General features: G+C 42.8%; 1 protein-coding gene across 2 annotated transcripts in view; it reads right to left on the reverse strand.

Annotated features, from left to right (window-relative positions):
• Nucleotides 1–10,474: 10,474 nt before the first annotated feature.
• The window catches only part of LOC105495984 (glutamate ionotropic receptor delta type subunit 1), a 796,883-nt gene continuing 792,239 nt past the window's right edge, over nt 10,475–15,118 (reverse strand). Inside the window, exon 16 of one of the 2 annotated variants that reach the window (XM_011766002.3) lies at nt 10,475–14,511. In XM_011766002.3, coding sequence (XP_011764304.1) covers nt 14,083–14,511 — 429 coding nt within the window. In that variant the 3' untranslated portion in view covers nt 10,475–14,082. The remainder of the gene's footprint in view (nt 14,512–15,118) is intronic. The other variant, XM_011766003.3, reaches the window with a different exon arrangement.

Below are 15,118 nucleotides of genomic sequence, written 5' to 3' on the forward strand. Positions count from 1 at the left end.
TGCAGAAAATCTCAACAAAATATTTGCAAATTGAATTCAATAAAAAAATTATACATCATGACCAAGTGTCATTTATCCAAGGTATGAAATGCTAGTTCATTCTATCAACAGACTAAACAACAGCAACCAAAAGTTCATGATTATATCAATAAATGCAGGAAAAGCACATTTAAAACAACTTGATGCCTATTCATAATTAAAACTCATGGCACACTAGAAAAAGAAGAAAATTTTCTCAACTTGGTAAAAAAAAAATCTACAAGAACCTGTAACTAACATTTTACTTGATGGTGAGAAATTAGAACATTTCCCATTAAGATCAGGAAAAAGACAAGTATATCTCCTCTTATCATTCCTTTTCAAAATATTAAAACTATGCAATAAGCAAGATAGTTCAGTAACACAAGAAAAGGAAATAAAAAGTATGCAGATTGGGAGGAAAGATATAAAACTTTTTGTTCATAGGTGACGTATTTCTTTATGTTGAAATCTGAAACAACCAACAAAAGAACTCCCGAAACTTAAAAGCAATTATAGAAAGCCTTCAGATACAAGGTTAATATACATATTAAATTGACTATCTATATGTCAACAATAAATGGAATTGGACATTAAAGCCACAGTACCATCTACAGTAGTGCCAAAAATATTAAATTACTTGGCATAAATCTAGCAAAATATTACAAGATCTATATAAGAAATGACAAAACTTTGATGAAATAAATCAAAGAAGAACCAGATAAATAGAAAGATATTCTATGTTCATGGATAGAAACACTCAATACTGTCAAGGTATCAGTTCTTCCCAACTTGATCAATAGACTAAATACAGTCTCAACCAAAATCCCAGTAGTTATTTTGTGGATATCAACAAAATGATTCTAAACTTTATATGAAGAAGCAAAAGACCCAGAATAGCCAAAACAATATTGCAAATGAACAAAGTCAGAAAACTGACACTATCAGACTTTAAGACTTACTATGAAGCTACAATGTGGTATTAGCAAAAGAATAGACAGGTAGATCAATGGAAAAGAATAGAGAGCCCAGAAGTAGAACCACATAAACATAGTCAACTAAATTTTGATATAGAAGCAAAGGTAATGCAATGAAGAAAGATACTCTTTTCAACAAATGTTCTGGAATAACTGAAAATCCACATGAAAGAAAAAAAAAAAACCTACAAAGAATTTAGATAGAGACCGACAAAAATTAACTCAAAAGAAACCATAGACCTAAATGCAAAGAACACAACTATAAAACTTCCACAAGATATCACAGGAGAAAATCTACATGACCTTGAGTATGATGATGACTTTTTAGATACAACAGCAAAGGCAAAATCTATGAAATAAAAAATCAGTAAGGTGACTGCATTAAAATTAAAAATTTCTGCTCTGCTGAAGATACTATCAAGAGCATGAGAAGACAACCACAGATTGGGAGAATATATTTTCAACATACATATCTGATAAAAAGATTATTATCAAAAAAATACCAAGAAGCCTTATATTCAACAATGAAAAATCAAACAACTCAATTTAAAAATTGGGCAAAAGACCTGAACAGACACTTCATCAAAGAAAACATACAGATGTCAAATAAGCATATAAAAAATGCTTCACATCATATGCCATTAGGGAACTGCAAATTAAAACAGAGATACCACAACCTATCTTTTAGAATGGACAAAGTCCAAAACAGTGATAGTATCAAATGAGAAGGAATAGGAACTTTCATTTATTGATGGTGAATACAGCCACTTTAGAAGATAGTTTGGTAATTTCTGACAAATTCGGGAGATTCTGACAAACACAATCTTATTATCCAAACCAGCCATTGTGCTTTTAGGTATTTACCCAAATGAGTTAAAAACTTAATGGCCACCAAAAACCTACACATGGATGTTTGCAGTAGTTTTATTTGTAATTCTTAAAAGTGTTGTTTCAGGCAGAAGACAAATATCTCAGAAAGAAACAGAGACATAGAGGGAGAAATAAAGAGACACAGAAAAAATAAATATATTGAAAAGCCCAAATGATTCCTTACTGCATATAACGATAGTTAAAAAATTATTATTGAAGTTTTGTTGAAAATATATGTAAAATTACAATTATAGAAAATGGAGGGGATTAAATGAAGTTAAGGTGTTTTAAGATCCCGATTTTGTCTTGGACATGGTAAAATATATATTTATATCTGTAGGATAATCCCTTTAAGAATATAAAAATGTACAACCAACAAGCTAACAGAGAGAGGATATTGAATAACAAAGCATTATTTTAACTACTAAGAAGGCAAAAAGGGGATAATTAAAATAGAACAAAAGGCAAAAATAGAAAACAAGACTATCGATCTAAACCCAAATACATCAGCAATTATATTGACTGTGAACGCGCTAATTATTTTAAACACCATATTAAAATACACACACATACGGACACACACACAGAACCTCAAACTGCTTTCAAATGTCACACCTTAAATATAAGAACGCAGAAAATTTGAAAGTAAGAAATGGAAAGGTATTAATTTTTTCAAAGTTTATCAGTGGATTCAATGCAGTTTCAGCCAAAATCTCAAGAGTAATTTTCCAGAAAATAGCATGATGTTTTAAAATTTATGTGTAAATGCAAAGGACTGACTCACATAACCAGATATCAAGATTGATGACAAAGTTACATCAACTAAGACAGTAGGGCATTAGTGCAAAAGCAGACAAATGGGTCAACAGAATATGATATGAAAATAGGCCTACACACGTAAGATCACTGTATTAATGATAAATCTGACACCGCAGTGTAATGAGAAATGGACGTTTTTCTATAAATGTTTCTGTAATAAACGAATGTCCATACTAAAAATATATTGTAACCTCTTTCTCACATCATACTAAAAAATTGATTCCAGGCAGCTTGCAGATGTAAATGTAAAGGCAAAACAAACATCAACACAAAACACCCGGAAGAAAACAAGAAAATATCTTCGTGGCCTTGTTTAGGCAGAGTTTTCAGAAATAGGACGTATCTAACTCTGAAGATTAAAAAAAAAAAAAGTTGAAAATGAACTTACAGTTAAATTAACAACTTCTGTTCATCAAAAGATGCCAGAAAGAGAGTGAAAAGGTAAACCTATGGAAGAAAAGAGACAGCTCACAAAAGCAATATGCAAATAAGCATACGTAAAAGGCTCAATCTCATTAATCATCAGTAAATGCAAATTAAAATCACAATTAAGTGTACTGCATTCTCACTAGAATGGCTGAAAATTAGAATATATGATTGCACTGGTGTTAATGAGGATGTGGGACAACTGCAACTCTCAAACACTGCAGGCCGAGTGCATAAATCAGTACAACTATTTCTGAAAACGGTTTAGAAGTATCTACATAAAATTGAACACATGCATACCTGTGACCCAGCAAACCAACAGAAAGGCATACATAAATTCACCCAACATGTCCAAAAAATGCTTATTGGGATACTGCTTGTTATAACCCAAAATGAACTCAGGTCAAAAATCTATTGATAGTAGAATGCATAAATTGTGGCATATTCATACAAAGAAATCCTGTATAACAATGAAATGAACTTCATGCAGAACCATAAAGTCCCTAAAGCCAATGTTGAATGGGAAAAAAAAAAAAAACAGACAAAAAAGTATAATCGATTCTATCTCAACTTCTTTCTTTCTTTTTTTCTTTTTCTTTTTTGAGACGAAGTCTTGCTCTGTCACCAGGCTGGAGTGCAGTGGCACGATCTCAGCTCACTGCAACCTCCGCTTCCCAGGTTCAAGCAATTCTCCTGCCTCAGTCTCCCGAGTAGCTGGGATTACAGGTGTGTGCCACCACGCCCAGCTAATTTTTGTATTTTTAGTAGAGAGGGGGTTTCACCATGTTGAGGAAATTCTATTCTCATTTTGGGTTAGGGCCTACACAAGAGCACTCACAATGTTAAAATGAACCAACCTCTATACTTATGATTTATGCACCTTTCTAAGTAAATTTTATAATTTTCTAAACAATTATATTATAAAACTGTGACCTTGTAATTGGGCCTTTTGTGACCATTTTCCTGTACTACTACTAATGGTCATCATTTCTGAGCACTTGCTGTACGTCAGTCACTGGCACTAGGTGTTTTAGTCCAAGTTTTCTTTTCTTTCTTTTTTTTTTGTTTTCGGAGATGGTGTTTCACTGTTGTTGCCCAGGCCGGAATGCAATGGCGCGATCTCGGCTCATTGCAATCTCCACCTCTGGAATTGAAGCAATTCTCCTACCTCAGCCTCTCGAGTAGCTGGTGTTACAGGTGCCCACCACCACACCTGGCTAATTTTTTGTATTTTTAGTAGAGACAGGGCTTCACCATGTTGGCCAGGCTGGTCTCAACCTCAGGTGATTCACCCACCTCGGCCTCCCAAAGTACTGGGATTACAGGCATGAGCCACCATGCCCAACCTCCAAATTTTCTAAGTTCATTCTTCAAGATAAAATTGCTGCTCACGTTGTTTAGATTTCATAGGTATGGAAACTGATGCTCAGAGAAGTTAAGGGACTTACTCATGGTCATATAACTAAAATCCTACCTCCAAAAGCACACCTTTCTCATTCTAACACTGACTCCTGTGTAGTTCTGTGCATTAGTATTCTTCAGGCATCCATTCAGAATAGTGGCCTCCCACAGCCAAATTAGAATTATGCAGGATACACTCACACTATCCCAACCGCAAAAAGGCTGACTAGTGTTTTCTCCACGAATGCCACACCTTCCACACTGCCTGCCCTCACCTGCAAGCTTGCAGTCCTTGGTGGCTGAGACCTAGATCTGGGGAGGTGACCGTCTGTCTGATGGGTCTCGTGTCTCCATCTTCAGAACATGTGGGGCAATTCAGGGCAGAAAGAGCATGAGCTTCATTTAGGCTGACAGACAAGATGAATGACCTTGAGAAAACCACTTAATTACCCTAAGTCTCATTCTCTGCATTTATCAAAAAGAGATTTCTTTAATTTTCCAGGGTGAGAAGGAGTTAATTCTCTTGGGACATACTAGGCATATGATGCATGTGAATTCCTTTTCTTTCCCCTCTCGACTCCCCTAGAGTAAATATATTTTATTTCTTTCCCGCCCCACACTCATTTTCCATCTTTCTCTACTCTGCCTCAGTGGACTCCCTCGCTGTCTGCTCTTGGGACTGGCAGGAGATTAGCTGGCAGGAGACCAGTGAAGTCAGAGTATGTACTTCCGCAGCTGGCTGCTTTTAGAGTCACCATTGAATAGCTTATCTCTGGAGCTGCGCTCAGCTCCTGTCAGGCAGTCCTGACCATAGTTAGAAAATGAGATCCCTCCTTCCACCTTGTTGGGCTGTCAGCAGGTAAGGGTGTGCTGCTCTTCCTACACTCAGGCTTCTCCGCTATGGAAGAAAACAGACAGCTCACAAGAGCCATATGCACATAAGCATGTGTAAAAGGCTCAATCTCATTAATCCTCAGTTCTCCTTGTGACTTTGCTTTGCCTGTGCACATCTTTCCAAATAGTGTCTCTCCCCAAATTTCTCAGTTTCCCTGTGCCATCTCTTTCTTACCATGCAGGATCCTTACTGACACAGCAGCTCGCTCTGTCATTTTCTCTAGAATACATCAAGCACTTTCTACATGAGATTACTTAGTCTGGTCAGATGACAAGTTGCCAACAAAAGAAGATTTAACTACCTTTGGGCTTCGGGCCTAAGGTAGAGGCACAAGCCAAAAAAAAAAAGCAGACATGATGGAATAGATGTAAAATAATCCCAGCACATATACAGCTCGTTGCTTCAGGTGTGTGCATTTATTTCCCCCATAAAACACAAGGGGTTGGATGCTACCTAAAAAACACAGGGCTATCACCCTAGGAACCTCGGAAGGTCTTGTGTTTTTTTGAACTATATGGACATGAACCTTACCTCGCAAACTATATTCTGAAAGATGCATAGATACCTCTGCCAGCTTTGGAGAGGCAGTTTCCCTGAAGTTTGCTTCTTTTCAGCTGCACTTCATCATGAGCATGTCTGAAAGTCAGGAGCTGAGAGGGCACTGACTGAGCCTCTCACAATCAAATCACTCCTCTCTAGGTAAGCCAGGCTGCTTTTCATTTGCTTTCCGAGAACAATCAGAATGATTACCTGAGAGGGTCTCGGGAACAGAAGTGAGGGCTGCTGTTACTGCTAGCCCCCAGTGGGAGAGTGAGACCTAAAGCAAGCATTCCAGTTCTACGGATGAAAATGGAAATGCTTCCTTCCTCTGTCTCAGCAGACAAGCTGGAAGGAAGTGGTCTGTACGTGAATGTTATGAATAAGATGGTTGACTAAGCTCAAAGCCTGAGCAGTTCACACCAAGAGGCAGGATGCTGTAGGTGCACAAATCACAAGAACTTCTATTTATAAGAGTGTGTTTGTGCAAGTACCTTACCCACATTATCACTGATCTTCAAAACAGCTCAGGACTCAGAATCCATTCTATAGGTGAGGAGGAGAAGGAAGGCTCAGAGACATTGGTAATAGGATCAAGGATACCCATCTAGTGAGTGGCAAAGAACAGATTTTAAGCCAGATCTGTCTTTTCCTCCTCTAATCTACTGAATCAGCACTAGGCCATCCTGTTTTGCGGTAAAAAAAGTAATTTGCCACAAAGCAAAGGGAAGCATGGCCTTGCTTGTCAGGAGCCAGCTCTGGTCTTTGGAAACTGTATAGGTTCTGCAAGAGGCTCAGCTGGCAGAAGAGGTGAGCTTATGAACTGGGAAAACATCATTTCAGCAATCATGAATCACACATAGCTCTGTGAATTCATTCTTATCACTTCAAATCCAAAATCATACAACTGTAAAGTCCAGAGCCAAAATGCAAAAGCAGGTCTCACTTATTTTATTGACACAGCATTTGTCTAGCATTCGTACCCATCTAAGGTGCACAAATCCCTTCTTCCTGCACCCCTTGCCCAGGGAGCCAGGCCTAGAACAGAGCAAACGTGGATATATCCCAGGCAGGGCACTGGCCCTTCCCATCCAAGAAGGCCACAGGGAGGTAAGGGGTTGAAAGTAAGAGGCAAAGTGAAAGGAATCCTGTCTACTTAATGTCAGGGAAACAAACATGAGAGCTTCAGGGGAAGACAGACCAGCCAAAATCCTCTGAAGGAAGACATGAGCGAGGGAGGTCTCTGAGGAGGTTGACTTCACCATTGAAATGCAAGCGAGAGGATGCTGGAGGGTGGTGGATTGTCAAGTGGCAGGGCACAGGCGCCAAGCTGGAATAGTAAACACGGTGGTGGGGAGTGGACTGGGTAATACTAGAGCATTTAGAACCAAAATCAGCCCAGGGACTGAGTGTGGAGACAGTCAATTCCCTGCCAGTCTATTATTTCTGGAGGAAGAGCTTGAATAAGTTTATTTCACTCAATTTTTTTTGCTTGCCTCAAATTAAGGATGGATGAAGCAGTTCTAAGGACTGAGAAGTTGTGCTATGGGAACCAACTCCCAATTGCAGCTTTTTTTATGATTACTAACTATGGAATTTTCACCAAATAGAAGATATAGGTATTATTGTCACTAATATAAGAATGAAACAGTGAGATTCAAAGAAGTAAAAAGGAATGTGCTCAAGATGTCACCCCCAATAAGAGCCAGACATAGGAATCCAGCCCAGACCTGGCCAGTTTTAGTATTCATTCCTTTGACTTATCTTGACCACTTTCTTGGGTGCCAGGATCAGGGCACCAGCCCCACCCTGTTGCCCATGCATCTCATGGTGCCCAGGGTGCCCTGCCAGTGGGATTTTTCCACCTCCTCTTAGTCAAAGCCCCAAGGCCCGCATCTGCAATGCATTTTCTACACTCCCTCCTCTGGCTACTGTTCTGCTTTTCACCTCAGATGAGCACCAAAATAAGATTGCTCCTAAACACTCACCTTGGAAGAGTGAGATGCAGAGGCTTGCCTGACTCACAACTCTTAAGGCAAGTGGCTTAGAGCTTTTATACGAGAATTTTAGGAATATGTGAAAGATATGAACCAGGATCCTGGAATAAATGCACATACACACATGCATACGTACATGCACAAGCAATTTGGCAGATAATTTTTGGAGGTTTTTCAGGCACCTCTTAGGTCTGTCAAGGGACTTTGATGGAGGAATTCCTGCCCAGGGGAGAATCCTAAAACCCTTTAGAGCACTAGTTAGCCTCAGAGTTTCCCTTAGCTTGATGCATACTTTGCCTTTGGCAGAAGGAGGAGATGCCTCTTGGGGAGTCTAGGGGAGGAAGGAGATACCCTTAGAGGAACAGTCCAGCTTCTGAGTAAACCTAACAGACTGATGCCCTGCCTGGCTGAGGCAGCTTCAGGGGAGCAGATATCTAGCCCAACGCTGTGGTTAGAAATGACACTGTTAGCCCAGCCTAGCTACAGCCACTGCAGGGGGCCACAAGCAGATACTCACCGACTGCCCTGAAGCCACTGGAGAGAAGGCAGCAGATGTAGAGGCTGGGGTACCTGATAGGCTGGTGACAGGGAAGGTCAGCACAGATGCAGCAGCTGAGGCACAGCGGGTATGCTCTCCAGGAGGGAGAGCCGGCTGTACTGGCAGGAGTATGCACTAAGGACTCAGACAGACAAGAAAGTGAATCTCAACACTCTCTCTCACCAGCTTTGGAACCATGTCTTTTTGAGTCTCAGTTTTCCTATCTATAAATCTATTTATAATATTTTTTACCTTGCATGACTGATCTGAGAATCAGAGAGTGTTTATATGTGAGGGGTATAGTACAGTCCCTCAAACACCACACCTGATCGAGATATAGTCACTGATACAGATGATAATGGGTATTCTTATTAGGAAGCAGGATGTTTTGGAGAATGCTTGGGGATTCTTTGCATATTTCAGGGATTCTGGTTGCGAATCAGGATTTTAGAACAAGGGACTGATGATAGAGGAGGGTTTGCTGAGCACACCAGGCAGCTTTGCAGACAAGAGGCCACATTGCAGGAGCTGCTCCTCCCTCCTCGGTGGCTGATTGCAGAGCACCGCTTGGCTGATTGTTGCATTGAGATTGTGCACTGGGCAGGGAAGCTCTGAAACAGCCTCTTTTCTGCCCTGGTTTCTGTTTCTGATGAGCATATCTCCATTTGTTTATGTCACCCAAGTGCATTGCCACGTGCTTTAAACCTCTACATGCATGTGTCTGATACGGTGAGTGTGTTTGCATAGACTTAGGTGTTTGTGCATGAACATGTACATATGTGTATATGTGTCTGTGTGTACTTATTTTAGATGTACAAGTCTCCATATGTTGGTGAATATTTTGTTTTCCTCTGAAGTTTGGACACCCCCGAGTCTCTGGCAACTGTATACTTGAATCTACCAGCAACTGAGCTCTCCTTGGGGCACATTTGGTTGCTCACCGTAAGTAATCCAGGTCTGTCTAGTGCCCTCTCTTCCAGATCCCAGCCATCAGCCATTGTAAACTTCTGTGCCCATCTTTTTTTTTTTTTTTTTCCCTGCAGAGAGAGTTTCTATTATCTCTGGAGCTCAGTGCTCAATGTCAAGTTCAGAGGTGAGACAATAAATGCTGGCAGGGGAGGGATGATCAGACATTACAGACAATTGTCCCTTCCTCTTTCGTAGGAGGTGACTATTAGCTCACCTGATTTATCTGGAATAGGTTCCCTTCTCTCGTAAGTAATCTCCTCTGACTAAATACCACCACTGAGAGGCAAAAGAAAAAAACAGACAATGAGTAAAGTTATTGGCACAGAAGAGGGTTATTTATGTGCAGTGTCTTGGTACAAAGGGTGAGGATAATAAGAATAAACAGTTTTATTAAAACAACTAATGGCATAAAAGAATATTTTAGATATTAAAAAATGTTACATTAGGAACAGAAATGCTGCCTCTTTTATTGTGTCCACAGCAAGGAAAGGTCAGTTAAAATTGTCTGGAGCTTTTATCTCATTTTCTTTTGCCAAGCCTTGGAGTACAAGGCTCTAGTTAAGACGCAGATGCTAACTCATGAGCAGATACTTTTGGGAGTGAAGGTTTCCTGAAAACGAAGCTGGAGGCACTCAATTAAGTGGCCCCTTCACCTTGGAAGCAGAAGGTCACATAGAGACCTGAGTTAGCTGTTAGACCTTGCCCATCTCTGTTATTTAATAATATTTAAAATGTTTAATATTTCAATTTTTTATAATATTTCTATCACCTATTATTAAATGCAATGACTTTTAAATGAAAATGCACAGGCCATGGATTACATCCCTCCATGTCCTCATGGCCTTTAGGATCACTGGGCTTTTCTTCTTTAATGTGTCTGCTTCTCCTTCAGTGCTTGAAAAGATAAACATTAGGTATGAAATTAGTTTTACCTTGGTACTATTTGGAGGATTTCTAATTTAGGAACTAGGTAGCTTCTTCTTAAGAAAACAGCCCTTTGTGATTCCCCACAGCTGCTCCTGTCCACCCATCTGCTCACGGAATCCAGTGGTGTCTGTTGCCCACCCCTCGGCCCCAGTCTCAGGAGTGACCCCAATGTGGAGAAGCCTGTCCTTGGTGCAGGACAGAAGAACTAGGGCTGGGCATCCTCCCTTTGGTTTCTAAAAGAAGAAGTCTTGATCATGACAGACAGCCCCCTTAGATCAGCTTTACTGAGCTCGAGGCCAACAGCGGGGCTGTTTCCACCACAAAGTCACTGAAGCCAGGGGACTTTTTCAGAGGTTGGCTAAAAAGCACGTGCATCTGAGGGTAGGGGATCAGGTTGATGGCTCCAGGCCTGTAGGATGACTGAGGGCATAGGATGTTCACTGAAGAAAGGTCTCCACAGATCCTGTAAGGGCCAAACTTTGAGAAACCAAGCTATGGCTCCACCAGGAATGACAGTCCCTTAGCCCTGAGACCTAAGCACAGGGAAGCAACTTATCTAGAGGAGAGGGTGAGTGCAGAGATGAGAGTGGCAGCACAGTCCACTGACAATTAAAAGGGTGTTCATTCCTCCAGGCCATGGGAACACTTCTCTACACTGATCAATCATGACCCAGTTCTCTCCTAAGACACTTCCAAGAACTTAATATTTTAAAGAACACTGTTAGGTTAACCAAAAATTAGACTTGCTGCTCAGCCTGTCCCTCACACTGTCCCCGCTTGGTTTCAGGGAACTCTGGATATGCACTGGGTGAGGAGGGCATGGCCTACCTCCAGGCATATCTGAGACCCCCCTTGAGGAGTTTTTCTCATGACTGTCCCTGCCGATGGCACAGAATTTACTTCATAATCTCAGCATGCCCAGAAACAAGCAGACAGTATTTCTTCACCCCAGAGAATAAGAGCATAGGGAGCAAAGACAAGATTTATTATTAAACAACTTTAATCCAAATGCTGATTATTATTTGCAGTGTCTGAAGGCACAAAATATACCTAAAATGTATGGAATAGTCTAAACAGTTATAAATCCAAAGAGCAAAGCATGAAAAAAGATACATTCTGAGCTGACACAGAAATCTGAGTTGGGAAGATTTTTTTTTTCCTAGAGAACTTGCTTGACTATCAATCATTTCCCCTCATGCCAAGGGTAGAAAATTCTAAAAAAAAAAAAAAATAACATAAACGGTGAAGAATAACACCATGAGGTGTTAAGGATTTTGTATAAGCAGAATACTTCTCTTGAGGATGCTGGTCTCTCTCTCTCTCTCTCTCTCTCTCTCTCTCTCTCACACACACACACACACACACACACACACACACATGCACAAACACATCCTCCATCTCCCTCTCTTTCCTCCTTGACACTCATTCTAAGCAGAACCATCCAAGAAGACATCCATGCTATACCCCAGAAGACAGGCCATCTCAGGGGGCAATGGGGAAACAGAGTTGGTGTGTGATAAGGCAGTGAGACCAGAGTTTGATTAAAAAAATAGATATATATATATATATATATGAAAAATTGACCATTCAGGGCAGGGCCCCCAATGTGCTGATGGAAAACAAAGCCTGCTCTTCCTCGGGGTCATGGTAGCCCACCTAGGCTTCTCTGAGCATGCCTGGCTTCAAGCTCCACATGCTCTGATTGGAGAAATGTCAATGGATTGCCTAGGTAGCACGAATATCAGACCATTCTCAGCATCCAGCGATAAATAACATAATTATAAACACTCTCTTCCCCACAGTGCTTTCAGCTGACTGTGTGATGTGGCCATTCTTTACTGCTCAATCATGTCACTAGGGACTTTAGGAAAGAAATCAATCCCGAGCTAGTTATCACCCTCATAAATACATCTCTCTAGAAACTCCATAAGGCTATAGAAGAAGCAATCAATAGGACTTTGTATTTCTCCACGATCACAGACCCAGGCTCTCAGCTCCGTGATTACTGCTGGCTGTGGGAGCTCCACCTCCTTCAGTGACAGATGTGGGCTGTGTATTCCATTCTGACGGGTCTGGAGATCAGAATAACCTTTGTCTTTAGGAGAGGAACTGAAGTGACACAACTCAGATTCCCCCAGTTCCACTCCTAATGGTTCTTTCCCTGATTCTGTAGTTTAGTTGTCTCAGAAAGGGCAACTGAAGGAGGGGGAGCTGTTAGGTAGTCCTAGGCTTACAAAACTGGATTTCCCCGCAGCTGTACCTGCACAGGCATAGGCCTGGAAATCTCAGAGGATATCAGATGCCCTGAGTGGGAAGGGCCCCTGCTCTGGGCTGGATTGCTGCTTGAAGAGGACTCCAGGTCTGGTCTGGAGAGGGTGGTGAAGCTGGAAGGGAGGGTTTGTGCTGGAGCCATCCCTGTTTGTTGGACTGCCTGCAGGATTTAGGACCCTGAGATAGGCCTTCACTTTTGGGGCTACAAGCAACTTCCCTGGTGGATGGGAGTTACACTTATGCTTCTTATCTAAGGGGCAACGCTTTCATCCTACCTAAACAAACATGGTCTCTTTTCTCTATTTCTCAGCATGCCCCATCACCTGGAGTACTGGTCCACCCACCTGGGCACCTCCCCCAACTCTTTCTAAAAGGATCTGTTTACCTGACACCACGAAGCTTCTACTCCCTGCATCTATGACCTCACTTCCTTCTCTCACCCGGGACCATGGGCCAAAACCCAAGGGAACATTCTTCCTCTACCTCGCCTTTTGTTCCACCACCTCACCTGGTCCATGTAACTAACCCCACCTCGCAACTCCTTGCCCCCATGGACCTTCTTCCAGATCAACCCCACCTCTGCCCAGCCTCCCTGAGGAAATGATGGAGTCTGCCCTCCTCCCCCCAATATTCTATCACTTTTTGATTCTTCTAATTTTGAAAAGAAAATCAGAAACAAAGCCAACAGGATGAGATGAGAACAGCTCAGTATCAAAGTCCTCAATTACCTTATTACAGGTAACTGTCAGCTTCTCTTGGGCCCACGGGGCAGAGGCACACTGCGGCACACACAGCAGTGACCATCTCGTCCCGCATGATCCAGGACAGGACAGGACAGGACAGGACGGCCCTGAGTCCAGGGCACCTCCTCAGTCCCAGGCTACCCAGAACAGCCGATCACCCTACAGCACAGCAACCCAGTAGGCGAGCCCAATACGGGCTCCAGACTCACTCTTTATCCAGCTGAAGGACTAAAAGGAATGAGGGGCCAGGAGCAAAGAAATGGGGCAGCAAGCTATGGGACAAGGCAGCTAGTGGCATGTGGGGCTCCTCGTCTTCCCTTCTCCCCCAGCAGAGAGGGGCTTCTTATCTGGTCGCTCCTCCTGCCCTCAGAAAGGCCCAGGAATGGGGGGGCTCCTTTGGCACTTCAGAATGATCACAAGTAATTTTCCTTTTTATTCATATAGAACAAAATTTACAAAGTCATTCATACAGTTTTTGTGTTTTTTTACTGACTTCGAAAATTGGGAATATTCAAAATACACTTTTACCCCACTCCATTCTGTCATTATTTACACATATGTACAAGAAAAATGACAGAGTCTCTGTGTGTGTGTGTGTGTGCGAGTGTGTGTGGTTTGTGTTGTTGTCTTCTTGTATTAAAAAGCTCTGCTGGTCGGGTGGGTGGGAGGGTGGGCGGGAGGGCAGGCGGCGCGGTCAGATGGAGGTCCCGTGGGAGGTGTCCAGAGCTTCTGGAAGGACGCCTCCAGGCACGGGCTGGAAGGACATGGGGATGGGGGTCTTCACCGGGCTCTGCCGGAACAGCCCCCCGTTGGGCGACCTGTGTTTGCACTGCATGGAGGGCATGGTGGCTGAGCTGCTCAGCGGCAGTGGCAGGTTGCTGCTGGGCACTGATGAGAGTGTCCGGCTGGTGCCATGGCTGCTCTGCTCCGGCAGAAAGGTGCTGACTGAGAGCTGGGTGTTCTGGTACTCCCGTGTTGGCTCCAAGGTCTGGGTGGGAGCCAGGCCCCCCATCTCCAGGGCCGAGAGCTCAATCGACGCTGGGGAAATCTGCTTGTGAGCAATGTCTTCATCCATGAGGCTGTTCATACGCCGGTGGACCTGCTCCAAGTTCACTTCTTTGTCCTGGAGGGAAGGCACAGGAAGGTCAGGTGGGGCCCTAACAGTAAGTCAAGGCTGGCTTGCTACAACTCTGGATGTCTGGAGGCACCAGGCCTGGTCAGTCTGTTGGGCTGTGGGTGAGTATCCCATTCATGTGGCTCCCACCTCCCCTCAATTATATGGCCAACCCTCAGTCATCTGGGGAAGCCATGGGGTAGACATGATCCCTATGTAACAAAGAAGATGCCATCAACAGGCCTTGGCTGCATCCTACCTTGCCTCTGTACTCAGTTTAGAGTCACTGCCACACCCAGAACCAACCCTTAGGACAAGATGCTTTGAAGAGCAGGCAGAGACAGGAGAAGAAGTCCCACAGGAATAAAGGAAATGGTCCTCGAGCCCCTAAGGTGCCCCATGAATATGCCACTTCAAGTTCACGATGATGAAAAGACTTTGTATGATCATCCCCACCTTACACAAGAGGAGGTTCAAGCCCAGGAAGGTTCAATGACTCCTCAGAGTCATAGGTCCATGAGTGTTAGAGGCAGCTTGGAGGCCTGGAGCCAGAGAGAAACCCTGCCTCACCCAGTGACCTCTGTCCTCCCTGTGCAATCTCCTCAGGCAGCCCAAG

The sequence above is a fragment of the Macaca nemestrina genome, chromosome 9 (assembly GCF_043159975.1).
Source record: "Macaca nemestrina isolate mMacNem1 chromosome 9, mMacNem.hap1, whole genome shotgun sequence".
NCBI classification, from domain to species: Eukaryota; Metazoa; Chordata; class Mammalia; order Primates; family Cercopithecidae; genus Macaca; species Macaca nemestrina.